The 14,888-nt window shown below is 36.4% G+C and overlaps 1 protein-coding gene across 6 annotated transcripts in view; it reads left to right on the forward strand.

The window, feature by feature from the left end:
• The window catches only part of nalcn (sodium leak channel, non-selective), a 158,016-nt gene that overhangs the window by 109,406 nt on the left and 33,722 nt on the right, over positions 1–14,888 (forward strand). For all 6 annotated transcript variants that reach the window (XM_015363454.2, XM_006638901.3, XM_015363458.2 and 3 more), the window contains one exon: positions 13,807–13,943. In XM_015363454.2, coding sequence (XP_015218940.2) covers positions 13,807–13,943 — 137 coding nt within the window. The remainder of the gene's footprint in view (positions 1–13,806; positions 13,944–14,888) is intronic.

Raw genomic sequence — 14,888 nt, forward strand, 5'->3', positions numbered from 1 at the left:
CCATTGCTTATTCCTTGTGCTTTAATTTTACATCACTGAGTATTGTCTGTTTTAATTTGTGCCCAGTTTTAAAAGTAATTTATTTTCAAATTTATATCCATTATATCAATTTCATAGCACAGGGTCCAATTACACAGTCTCCAATTAATGTCCTTTAGAGTCCCAATCCTGTTAGTCTGATACCTCTCCTTTTCTAAACATTGGGAACACCTGTAACGTGTTCTGAACATTAATCTGTTTGATAGTTCTCTAGCCCTGAGGACTGAAGGTTGCTAAGATTTGAGTACCAGATGATCTCTACATGCTGTCATCTGAGAAATTGGTTGCTTAATTGATAAAAATGACATTTTTAGAAATTGCTGATTTAATGGTGACCTATGAAACCTGCCGAATTGGGGCTACTCAGTCCAAGGTTGAAGAGCCATGATGTAGAGGGAAAAACTGGAAGCTCAGATAGGGTTGAAATCCTTGTGTTTTAAACAGAAAAGAGACTAGAAATACTTGACTTTGACCACACCTCTCATGCATTATCTCCTGGAAGGAAATGGTACAGGATACACATACAGTAACTGTGTCATGTTAATGGACACATTTCAAAAAGCCAAGTTTTCTTCTGATTATTGTCAATAAAAAATGTTTTTTTTTAATCCAACAGCTGAACTGTATTCCAGGAATTTCCAGGATGTCATTCTTGAATTTCATAGACCAGCTTACTTATTGGTAACTTATTGGTTAGTGGTGAAATTAATGACTTTTACCATTAGGTTTTAAAAAACTGCACTTGCAATAAATGTTCCCTGCTTTGTAATCACAATCCTTAACCATGAAATGAATTTCTCTTTTTTTTCATTGTTATGTTAATAAGACCAAAGTATACATCGCAGCATCATTAGCGGTTAAATCAGACAGAAGCCGGAGATGCTGCTAATTAATAGCCTGTGTACAGCACAATGCAGATCAGGAGAAGATAACAGGAAACATATAATGAGGCTCCTTCTGTTCAGTTATCATCAGGGCTTGCTTCAGTTAGCCTCTGCATCACTCCTTGAGGTTGATTGTAATTACATATCTGTGGAGCACCAGTAGTTTAGGTAAGTTATAGAGGCAGATATATACTATAGATTACACTGATGGATTTTTACAGGTGCTCTGTAAAAACTAAAAAGAAGGCTTTTCTGCAATAGCTACAGTAGCTGCAATATAACATAGAGAAAAAAAATATCCCTCTGACTTCAAACAGTGTGATCTTTTAACATTCAGGTATTTGACATTTTGGTTTTAATCTGAATTCAGGAAAGAGGCCTGAAACAAATGCAATAATAATGCACATTAAAAGGAGTTAAGTGATTTCAAAGTATTTTAGCATTGCAAAGAGCAGCATATAATTGCAGAAACCCCTTCAATTCCATCTTTATTATTTTACATCCATTCCACTGATGTTTTTATCCCTTCCAAGGAAATGTGCCAATTTATCCACCTACAGTAGCTATTTTAGCAAAGCAGTTGGCGTTAAATGCCTTACTTAAGGATACAACAGCAGTGCCTCACCTGGGATTTGAACCCAAAAACTTTCTGTCAGCAGTTGAAAACCCTAACCACTGCTCACACTGCTGCCTTTACGTTATGCACTAATGGTTCGTACCTCTTGAGGGAACACATTGTCTTGCTTCTGTAGCAAAACTAAGTTCTGCTCCTCTGTGTGTTGACATATATTCAATTATCTCTTGAAATAAGAGATTAAAATAGAATAAATAGTATATTAGTCCTTTCATAGAAGGGTACATGTCCTGTGGGAGTGGAGAGTAGTCATCTACGTAAGTAGATGTTGTTTATCTTCTTAAGTGTTACTGAAGGAAATGATAATCAGGCTCTAATGATACAATATAATTGTACTTTATTATGCTGTTATGCTGACACATCATCTGCTCTAGAACACACACACAGAAAACAAACAAAAAAGAAAGTATGAATATGTATAAAGTATAAATATGTATAAAGTATATGTATAAAAATCTCACTAGTAACAATGTGTTTATGCCTTGGCACCCATTTTTTTCTTAGTCAAGAGCAGCACTTGTCTTTGTATCAGAATATTAAGCAATGTAGAGCAAGTAATATGAGACTCTTGCACTGACATCACATCCTAGGAATCCCAGTTCTGTTGCAGTCTGTAGAGGCAAGAGTCAGACTACTGGCTGAGGGAATTTCACTGCTTGATGGGGCTGTATGGTTTGGAGCTGGAAGTGTGCCACACCAGCATTAACATGCTCAATTGAGAGCTCTGTGCACTGACTCTCTGAAGCTACTATCTCCCAAGGTTGGAGTGCAGAGTTTGTGTCTTGAGTAAAGAAGATTACTAGGAGCCTTACACAGTACAAGTGTTCAGAATCCTGAAGAGTTTTGATAAAGTCATCCCAAAGGGTTACTCTATGGTAGCGAAACAAGTACTGTACTATACAAGAGAACAAAACTGGAAGTTATAAGTAAGTGTATTATGGACTACAAACTGTAGACAGTTTATTGCAAAAAGGGTAGTGAGTATCTAAAACAGGTTATTAAGCAATGCTGTTGCTATTTACCTGAGAACCTTCAAGAAAAAGCCGGGATCAATAAGCTACTAAGCAATCGAATAAACAGGAAGGGTTGAATACTGTAACTATCACTTGTTTGTAACCCTCTTATGATCTTCTTTTTTACAGTATATTCAGTGTTTCCTTTACCATTAGCTTTCAGACTATTTTGGTAAAGATCTTGGGTACAGGATGTTTCTGCATAATGTCACTTCTAAATCAAAAGAAAAATAAATAATGATTGTAGTAGACATATACAAGAAAAACAAAAATAAATTCTGAGAGGTCTGAAACACAGAGTCTTCAGCTGTATTGCATTTTACCCAGCTGTTTCATTCTTTTCATTTCATTCTTTTTATTCCTTTGTATGGTCATTGTAGAAATGTATGTGATTACGGTATAGCAGAGATGGATGGATATTTAGAAGCCTACAAATCATATCTGTCCACAAGCCAGAATCATAAGGCAAGTGGGAATATAAATGTGGGAAATGTTTATCTTTATAAAATATTAAATGGAGAACAGCCCCTCAGGGCTGTTGTGCACATGGAGTTTTAAGTATCTTCTATCAGATGTTTCTCCAAGCAACTCTTGTTGATGCTACCTGATACGGTTCTGAGACTGTGTTGCAATAATTATGCCCACGCAACACACAATTTTCATGTGTGACAAAATACGTTTCTGGAATTAGCATCCTCAAGGCTGATGTTAAGAGCATTGAGGTAGCATTTAACTGTTTAAACAAAATGATACTGTAATTAGTAATAGTAAGGCTTTGATCAACTATTATTGTAACTTCAATATCTTAAGTACTTAAATACATTATACTTTCTCTTTCTCTCACATTGTTTGTATGTCTCATTTTAGAAAACATTAATTAGTATTGATAATGTTTTATTGACATGACTAAATACTTGCTGAATATTTTTTTGTTTTAAAAGTAGAAATGTTCCAGGCAGTGTTACATAGGGAATATTAATATGTTTAATGGGTAATTAAAGAACACCTGATTTAGCCCCAGGCAGTAAACTATTCTGTAACTTCTGTTTACCTCAAGATAACCTTCTAGGGAACAGTATTAATACTGTAGGGATCTTTAAAAAGGATATCCAATGGAATTTCAGTATTTAATGAAGGACAGTCATTTGCCATTCTAAGTGGGATTACAGGGAAGACTGATACCACAGTAGTTCCAAAATACAGTACACTATATTCATGTGATATTCTGTCAGATTGATTTCTCTTTCTGTCATTTTTATTTCCACTTAATTCAGCTCAATTCAAGCATGCTGATACTGTAATAGATGATATTTTTAAATATCTGCTCCTGTACAATGACATTTTGCTAGAGCATTCCCAGAACAAATGAGCCACAATAACTTATGATGATGTGTGATGCTTTGAAATTAACTTAGAAAATGCATTTACATACAAAGTATCAGAACAGGTTGATCTTTTATGAGTGGCTTTGTAATTAGCAATTTGTTTGGATTCTGTATACTATAGATATTTATTCTACATCCATCCATACTGCCATCTAGTGCAAGGTCTATTTATGTAAATACAGTCCACATGTTTCTTTCAACAATGTGAGACATCAAAGTTACTTAAAAACTGCAAGAAAAGACAACATACTGTAAGTAGAAGCAAATTAAGTCTGTTTTGACAGAGTTCTTGAAGTATGTGTGGTATTTGATCATACCTATGGTATACAAAAGCACACACACTGAATTTAGGAAAATTAGTTAGGAATTCTAAAAAGGACACAAGAATAACCAAAGCAGCTGCCTGTCGAAAAATAGATGATGATTCAAGGTGCCTTACAGCATAAAATTCTTCAAATTCAGCCTGTGGTTATGCTGGTTTGTGTCAGCTGTTTCCAATTTACTTGGAATGTTTAGGCTGGCGCATACAAAGTTATTAATGCCGGAGACTTTTGGTGTGGACATTGTAAAACTTTGTATTTTTCTGTCTGCTCGAAGCACATCTGTTTCCAGTCAAAAAGCCCCAGAGAACTGTGACTGGGTGCGGACATTTCAGAAGCCAAAACCCATAAGAGTGTGGGTAAACAGCCGGCTGTCAGATGGGGTTGAGATTTCTTTTAGCTGTGACAAGCCTCAGTTTCCCCTTGGCAACACAGATAGTCATGAACACGATGCTGAGTCCGTGTCATAAGGGCCAAAAGAAAGCCCTGTGTCTGTCAGTTACAAACTTTAATTATTTATCATTTTTACCTTCTTTTTTTCTTTTCTGTTTTAGAGCACCTTGTTAATACACATTTAAAGCTAGAAAAAATGACTGTAGGTTCCTAATTATTTTCACATCTCTTCTTAGACATCAGTTAATTGAACAATGGGCCCTGATTTATGTATTTGTGGTGCTACCTTTTAATCTGTTTCAGTGCAATTGAGAGGTATCAAATTCTGCCATGCTCAGATTTTGTTATGGCTTTTTTGTTTGTTTGATTAAGCAAACAGCTGCTATTTTGTTTTTGATTAAAGAAGTCTGTCTGCTAATGTATTTATGTCCAAGCACATTATGTTACCAAGCACTAAAGGAGAAATGCTTATTAGCTTCTGTCTTCAAGGTAATCTTAAAGGGGTTTTCTTTCAGAAAACAGCAGAATATGTCCTCAGAAACAGACCTCAAAATACGCTTTTCTGACGGTTTAGCATGATGTTGGCAAGCATCTTCTCAGGTGAGAAAGGTGTAGCATTAAGTAGCCTGGGAGTTTATAGCCTATGGAACAGTAACATGGTTCATTTGTTACCAAATTACAGGGAAAGAATTGTTCCTCTTCTAAAACAGCCGCTTGGCTGTTCACTAAATCCACAGGGTAAAGAATGGTTTTCAGTTTGATAGGAAAAAAAACATTTCATAGTTTTTCACAATATAGTACATTCCATGATGTTTTTATTTCCTCTACTGTTCTCATTTGAGATCATAAGTAATAATAACAATATTTTTACAGTTACCGTATGTTGTTTATGCAGGCGTTGTTTAGGTTGTTTTGGAGAGTTTAAGACTGGAAAATGAGATACCAGGAGATGCAAAGCGTATTGTATTTTCCTTGTATGATTTTTTAAGCATTTTTACCAAATCATTTTTAAATCATTTTTACAATTTTTGCTTCTTATATTTTTACCAATATAATAAATGGAAACGCCAATGTGTGGTCAATTAATTAGGTAGTGGGCACCACATGTGTCCAGTATAGCCTGCTTGCAGCCTGTGGTATGGCACCACACAGCATCTGGGATTCTGCAGGAGAGGTGTAGCACTGCTGTTCCATGAGAAAATCAAGTCATGCCTGGTCGATGGAATACACAGTCTCAGGAATACTAATACTTTTTACAGAGAGGTTAGAAATTTCTGCATATTGAAACACACTGTCTCAGGCATCATTCCAGAATATCCAATAAAAGCTTGATTGGATGCAGATCTGGTGACTGAGAAGGCCATGACATACTGTATGGATAACATCAGTGTCACGCTCATCAAAGCACTGGGCAACCACACTTGCTCTGTGGATGGAGAGATACTGTCATCTGAAATACTCTTTGGCAGGAAAGAAATGGTTCAGCATGGGATGAAGACTATCACTCACTGCCATAAGAAGCCTGGTGTATACTGTATGTGCGCCCTGTGTGTGTATCCCATACAGGGTGTACTGTATCTTGCCTGTAAAATGTTTCTTGCTGGGATATGCCTCAGCTCCACCAAGAACCAGTATTACATAAAATTGTTAGAAATTGGATGGATGGTCCACAGTTGATCACCTGTTGTGCCTTGCACTTGAATTATGCATATCACAATCTTGTAGTATGTGCTTATGGCCACTTTTGCCCTTTGTTGGTGATGTATTTTCCTCTTATTGTCATGCTGAAATAATTGTGAAACATCAGCAGGTTGAACTGTCATGGTCACTAAAGCTCCTGCCAAACGCACCCTAACAATCACCCCTCTTTCAAAGTCACTGAGGTCTTGTCTTGCAACCATGCTAGTCATAATTATAGGCAACCAGGCATGTCCAGCATTTGTGTGCATGACCCTAAGCATGCCGTGATTTTATTTGCTTAAGCAATGCTCTGTGTGTTAAAGCCCTTACTTTTCAATATACTAAGTGTCCCTCATTTACCCAGTTGCTTTTGTCTGGTACCACATCAGATTGCACTCACAATCCCAAGGATAATCAAAATGCAATTAAATTAAATTAATAAAATAAAAGCATGGAAATAAAAACATTTATTTGTACAGTCAAAGGTTATTTGGATCAAAATTTCCATTGATCATTAACACAGGAGAAGGGAAAGAAATGACCTGAGGGACACCGTAATTTTGTGCAGCCAACGAAAACATTAACACAGCATATCTTGCTGTCAGCCCCTGCAAACATTGCATTGAAGTCCCCTGCCAGGAAATTCTTGTCTGACACAACATGAAAAAGTGTGCTACCATTGAGATTCACTTTTCCAGCCCCGTCCTTCGACTGAGATGAAAACCATTTACACTACACTGACTGGACACTGATGCGGCATGCTGGATGAACATTTCTTGCCAAATAGTGGTTTATACTATACTGTACAGTAGGTAGTATACTAGTTAGTTTTCAAAGGGCCTGGCTATTGGAGTCTTTTTGTGCGTTCTTCTACTTTAGCTCCATTCTCAAACCCCACAATTCTTACTGGCTGGCTCATACACCCTAGCAGCTAGTTTTGCATAGATGGGAAGTGACAGTGCAATTTTCCTTCACCACCTGAGATGCAGGGGTGGGCTCTTTGAGTCCATTCATCAAGTGAACACATGTGTATCTGTATACTGAATGAACACTAACCATGAGACGTTTATTAAGCCCTATGTGCAAAATACTAAGGTACATTCACACTGAGAACAAAGGTCTGTATTATTCCCCATCTCTTCTTAATTTAGGTTGAAATTTAGGTCTCTGAAGGTATTGAAATAAATATTTTTGAAAATCCATACAATCTCTTGACCAGTGGAGATGAAAATGGTTGGTGATGCTGTTACAGTACGTAGTCTTACACTCAGTATAGACAACGCTTCACAATATATTAAAAATACTTCATTTGAAAAACTCTGAGGATTTACAGGGCTGCCTTGGATTCTACTTATCGCTGGGGTCCTTGATTCAATGCCAGAGCTGGGGTGCTGTCTGTGTGGAGTTTGCATGTTCTCCCCAGGATTGCATGGGTTTCCTTCGGGGGCTCCAATTTCTTCCAGCAGTCCAAAGACATACTGGTAGGTCAATTGGCTTCTCAGGAATTGGCCCTAGTGTTTGTGTTTGTGTGTCTGCCCTGTGCTGGTTTGACGCCCCATCTAGGGTTTTTTTTCTGGGACAGGCTCTGGCTCCCCTGCACACCTTAACAGCACAAAGCAGTTAGAAAATGGATGGATGGCACAGGGAGTAACTACAATAAAATGCGATTAAGAATAAAAAAAAGAGGAAGAGGTGACGAGATGTGTAATTTTCACTATAATATTTGATGAAATTGTGTACTTTATTGAGCTGTATGTCTGGAGTTATACAGTATAAAGCATTCCTATTGGTAAATATTGCAAAAGCTGCTCGTCATTGAAGTTCACATCTCTTTTCTCAGGCAGACTAATTCTGGTTATCATGTTGTCGTTAAATGTCCGGTGATTAACAGCGCTGTGTTTACCTGTCCTTACTTCACAATTCTGCAAGTATCACACAGCAGTGTCGGAATTAAGAGTAAACAATCAATTAAAACAAAGGTACAGCAAATTATAATTTTGATTGTGTTTGTTCTGAAATTAGTCATGGAACGTGGACAAAAAGATTGATCTATGTTTTAGATCATACATTAAAGAGAATAGTAAGAATGTTCTACTCCCAAAATGCCATAGCTTTTATGTTGCCAGGTTTGTATTGTCCTACCGGTATCTGAGACCAGACAGCACGTCCACAATCCCACTGTGCCTCTTGGCTGCATACAAGTTAGCCAGACTGTCTCAGTATCAGTGTGATGTAGATACTGTACTTCCAAGTCATTTAATAATTCTGTAGCAGTTCTTAGCTGTGCTCAATCTGTGCAAACCAGCTTCTTATTTATTTTTAGTAGTATCAATACTTTTTACATCTATTTTGAAATCATACATTTTAAATTTAACAACTATTAAATTAAATCACCCACTCATTATCATCCCTTAAAAAGAAGAATTTCCTGCAAATTTTGTGTATCTGCTCGATGTATGTCTTTGTCCTTTTTACACCATGAAAGGAGGCCCAAGTAAATGCAAAATTTAAGAATGTCATTGATAATATGTATTATAATAATGTATCAGAATAATAATGATTAGCACCATCATATGCATCTAATAGATTAAATATTGGATTTGGGATACAAAAAAACTATGCCCATTAAAGCAGCAAAAATATGAAAGCATCACTACACAATGTAAATTTATTTTCTCATTTTCAGAGATTCAATTTTCTGATGTTCTATAATGATTTGTTTCCTATCATGGAATAACAGTTTTACATTAGTATTATTACATTCGTATATTAGTATTACATCTACTGTCATATAGTCTACAAAACAACACCAATAGACCGTTAGGTTGACTTTTATTGTTTTAGCCACATATAGATGATTTGGAATCAGAAATCAGACTAACAAGATGGTTTTTGGCAGCCTAAGTATAGCATCATGCAATGAATAAGTTCTCTTTGTATAGTCAATGATGTTAATAAATAACCACTTAAAGTTATCCATTTATCTTCCTTTAAGAGGGCTTTGTCTGTGCTCCAAATTTTAATTATGCCATTGGTTCATAATAACAGACTGTGATTGTAACCTGTTTTCCAAGTTACTTTAAAAAATTGATTTTGTGCCAAACTTCTTTCCACATTACACTGGATATTCCATTTTGTTTCAGACTTACTATGGTACTTCGATCCATTTTTTACCTGCTTTTCCAATAAATAGTCACAGGTCAGACAGACACACAGACATGCACAGACTCACACCAGGCCAAATTTCTCAGATCAACCTACCAATTAACCAATTAGCCAATTAACCTACTAGTATGTTGTTGAACTGCAGGAGGACACCCACGTGAATACGGTGAGAACATACAAACCCTACGCAGACAGCACCCCAGGTCTGGGATTTAATCCAGAGCCCAATCACTGTTGCCATGAAAAAGGTTAAGATATCTTTCTAATAGTGTCTAAGGCCAAACCGTATTGTATGCAGGGTCTGTGTGTCCTGGTTGAAGTCCAAGTACAGCTGTCCAGAAACACAAGCCAGAGGACACAAAAGGGAACTACAGTACATGTACCTGTAAGTGCATTTAAAACTGAGAACAGCCGACACTTTACCCGAAGGGTTGTAGGAGTATGGAACAAGCTACCCAGTCATATTGTTGAAGCCAATATCCAAGATAAGATCTTTGGATCAATTAGGTACTAATTACCTAGGAATAGATGGAGCAAATGGCCTCCTCTCATTTGTAACCTTTCTCATGTTATGTGATGCCAAGCACTCCAGCCAAAGCTTTCCCACCAAATCCCGGAAAACATTTGAGATCCATTATGCCAATGATCTGCACATTACAAAAACTCTTCTGAGGGAAAATACACTATCTATCATTGCTAGGTTTTTCATTATTTTGGCTCAGCATCTAAGACTTTAGTATTTAGTATAGCGTTTATCTCTGTAAAGCTTTCCTGTTGGAGCTGGACAATAAAATGAATGAGATCTGGAAACAAAATCTCTGCAGTTAAAATATCTGCAGGAATCGATATATCATATATTGTGAATGTTACTTTCTGAAGTAGTAATTAAACTATTTAAAAATAATACTTTAAAAATTAGTGCACTTAGATTTCCACAATACGGCTCAAACTTACAAAAGCATTTTCTGTTTATGTTTGTTCATAGGGATGGGAGGAGCATGTTTTGCAACCATATTGATTCATACTCCTTTGAATACTAAATAAGATTAATACAGTCTCTGCTCAGCTTAAATTCATCATTGATTAAATATGATCTTCAAACATAACTGCTCCCATAAAGCAATGTACTGTATATTCTACAATACTATACTATACAGTGTACCTGTGCTTGAGTTCATAACAGCACAGCTTCCTCAATCCTGTCCTTTGAAGCATTTGGAGCAAATTAGTAAAAGAACGTTCAAGTCTTTTTTCATTCCTCCTTTCCTCATAACCTTTGTGCACAAACTAGTATATACAGTATCTTTCCCTTATCGATTCATCTATATTTTTGTAGGTCTGTTCATCCATCCATGCCTCAATTCATGCATTTGGTTGACTGGTTGGGATTCTGCCTATATAACTAGTTTGCTAATTGATCTAAGGATCTTATCCGATCAACAAGCCTGTTTGCTTAAAGTTGTCATTGGCTGCATAAAATATCCAGGAAGTCCTTATAACAATCAGTTACAACAAGAAGATTGCCTAGCCTTTTCATACTCCAACAACCCTTTTTGTAAAAAAGTGTATCCTGTTTTCAGTTTTAAATGCTTTTCCCCTAGCAGTTAGTTTAGATGAGGTGCAAACCACCATATTTACAGTTCACACTTAAACACCCAGTCAATACTGAAATATTTATGCTTGCAGGCTTTATCCCAGGAATGTACTATATTGATAATGACAATATTATCCTTATGAAAGGATCTCTTGAGGACTTTTAGCCAAACTTCAATCAATTCACATAGGTTATTGATGTAGTAGGTCAAGCTCCACATCTCTGTATAAAGAGCTCATGATATATAGTTATAGTTTCACATTTTTTGTGTGCACTCACTGCATATCAGGATATCTAGATACAATGGTACTTTACCTTCAGCAGCTTAGCCTTTGATGGGCCTTGAATGTTGGGCTTGTTATAATGTATGGTTTACTCTAGTGCCACTTGAAAAACTAACTCTGAAATTCTGAGAAAGTATGGATTTATTTTTTAACTGACTTTGAAAAATAATGCTGGCTTCTAGGAAGATTTTTACAAAGGGTATTTCTTTTACTGTTTTATAACAATCAATAATAACATAATTAAAAAGAATAAGAATAAAATACATTGCATTAGGTTTATTTTGGTTATGTACAGCTGTATATTTGTGAATATTAAAAAACTGTGGGTATAATTACTGTACACCAACAGAAAAGAAACTGAACGAATGGAGTAATTTGCCAGTAATTTGCCAGCCTGGCTTCTAGGAAGATTTTTACAAAGGGTATTTCTTTTACTGTTTTATAACAATCAATAATAACATAATTAAAAAGAATAAGAATAAAATACATTGCATTAGGTTTATTTTGGTTATGTACAGCTGTATATTTGTGAATATTAAATATTCTGAATATAAGGCTGGCAAATTACTCCATTCGTTCAGTTTCTTTTCTGTTGGTGTACAGTAATTATACCCACAGTTTTTAATGTGTCTGCCAAGTGTAATTGCATGGATGCTGTCCATGCACCTTCTTAAGGTAAGATTGTGATCAGCAAAATGACTCACAAACAGTATAGACAAAACAAATGAAACACTTGCATATTGCTTCAATTCAGTCTGTTCTCCTGAAAATGTCCTTTTTATTTCCTGTAATGTTTTAAGTATACCATGGGTAAACAAAGAATTGTGCATTGTTTCGTATCTTGTGTGCGTTTCCAGTGATAAGAATTTAATTGAAAGACAACTTTAGGTGTCTGTCACCCTAATCAGAAATGCATCAGATTTATCTCCTGGCTTCCAGACAGACGTGTAGAGAATTTAAATAGGCAGCTTTTATATATAATTAAATTGATATAATTGGTCCATTATAAGAGAGGCTTTAAAATTTTTCATTCAAGCCCGTGATGGTGATAACATGTGCTCCGGATAAAAAGATCTAATTCCCCTTCTTGCAGAAACAATTTCAGATAAACATTGTCGTTTCCTTTCTGGTTTTTTATGCTTTCCCTACCCTTTTTCATTACATGTATATACGAGTCTCTCATGACTATTGTTAATCTATATGAAACTGTAAGGTCTAGCAATGTACTGCTGCCACCTTCTGGCTGTAGTGAAGCATGACAGTCTGACCTGGAACTCTACAAGATTTTTCTCTCCAAACCTTACTTATTAACAACCAGTTCTAAAAAACATGTAGTGCCATTATTTAGGGGTTATTCAGATTTAGAAATGAACCCCTACCAGTTACAGTTACACCTACTTCCTCCTTCCCTTGAGGTAAAATGGAAAATTACCCAAATTAGTTAAACCTAATAAGCTAAGTGGACACAATGCGTCTCTCTCATTTAAAGTCATTTTTATGTTCTTATGTAAGATCTCCAAACTTTGAGCACACAAAAAAAAATGGAAGAAGAAAATTTCTTTTGATTCAGTAGTTTTCTAAACAACTTAAATCTTCTAAATTGTCCTGAGAACTCCTGACATTTCAAAAAGAGCATCAGAGACTAAATCTCTTATACACTGACAGGCTAAAGGAGATGTCTATTTTTAGACCTGAACAGAGAGGATAACAGGGGGACCTTGTTCAAGTATTCAAAATCCACAATGGTTCTGTCAAAGGCAGCCCAACAGCCCAATGAAACACAAACCCGAGGACACAAGTTGAAACAAGAGGGGAAACTAGAACAATCTATCTATCCATGTTGCCGAAGCTGACAAATTATGACAAGCGGGAAGCTTGGCATCCGTTAGGAAAGATTTGGCTGACATCCTCAGATCAATTAGCTACTGGAACCAAAGAGGCAGATGGACTGCAGGGCCTCCTCTTGTTCGTCACCCTTCTTATGTCCTTGTGGGTGCTCTGGGGGTTTAATGGCCGCCTCTACAGTGGCTTCTGGTAAAATTCTGGAAACTGCATTACTACGCCATCATTTGGATATCACAGTAAATGTCCGCGAACATTATATTACAGAGCAGCTTCACAAGGAAATTTGAGTTCATGATGGATTAGGTCTTTCAAGCTCTCTGAGAGAAGATTCATTTTACTAGAGCTCATAATATGTTAGTTCACATTAGACTCTGACCTCTAGATGTCAAAATGCTAAAAGTGCTTAATGACACCGAACATCAATCAAATTTCTTTTTACATTTTTGAAGGCAATTTTAGTTTATGGAAATGATCTGATTTGTTTGAATATTAGCAATTAAACACAGCTGTTCTTCTTTTATTCTTCTGTGGATGTTGATACTGTTGTTAAACTGTATATCATTTTTAAAGCTGAAGCAAAGCGAAGCAAATGCTGACACCAAAGAAAAGCTTCCCTTGCGACTTCGCATCTTTGAAAAATTTCCTAACCGGCCACAAATGGTGAAAATCTCCAAGCTGCCTTCTGATTTCACTGTCCCCAGAATAAGGTAATATAGAACAGCTTTAACCCTTAATTCGTCTTTTTACATATGATGTACTGTATGTCTTCTACGAAAAACTATACAGTGCTACTTGTCAATGGTTGGCCACTATATTAAGTTTTTTTTATTTGTTCATACCTTTTAAGGAGCAGTAGCTTCTAGCTGTCAAACACCTCTCCTCTGGTACTCTAATCTAGTCGAAATTAGGGACTGAATCTTTTAAATGAAATCTTACATGTACTGTAGCTTGTGATTGAGTTGGATAATGTGTTGAGTCCTCCAGCTCAGGATTTCTGTTTATATTGGAAGGTGCCCTGGGACTAAGTGCAGATTGCATTGCTTTATATTAACTACACCATAATAGCCAGCAAATATTGCTTTCTACCCTCCTGTGGACTCATTGAGATCTACTTAATAAGTTATCTCCCCATTTAATTGCTGGTCAGTAAATGGTAAAAATGAGAGAGCGATGCAGGAAAGTCTAATGTAGATGCTGCAGACTTTTCTACTCAGACAGCCAGGTTACACTGTTCTATTTTTTCCTCCTTGACTTACAGTAGTCTTTTGCAGGTGAATCATAACACATGCTAAGAAAAATCAGCAGATCAAATGTTGTGCTGTCAGACCTTCTAGAGTAGACCTTCATCGTACATTTGAAAGTTTTTTTTCTGATTCAGAGGAAAATAGCATTAGATTCAGATATTTGTTTTTTTGTGAGTTTGAGCATCTATTGCGGTCCACCTGCAAAAATTAAAACTTGAATGTCGAAAAATAGTTGCAGCCTTAAGGTTCTGTGGGCGGTTTCGGACTGCCTGGGAAGAAATATCAAAGGACACTGATGAGGGACATAATCAAAAGGCTGGTGATAATGGCTTCAACTGCACAACCCACGGACTATTTCACAGGAAATTACTTATTTAAAAAGAAACACTGCAGCTGTTCTTTGCAAAT

This window comes from Lepisosteus oculatus, chromosome 15, assembly GCF_040954835.1.
Source record: "Lepisosteus oculatus isolate fLepOcu1 chromosome 15, fLepOcu1.hap2, whole genome shotgun sequence".
Classification (NCBI taxonomy): Eukaryota; Metazoa; Chordata; class Actinopteri; order Semionotiformes; family Lepisosteidae; genus Lepisosteus; species Lepisosteus oculatus.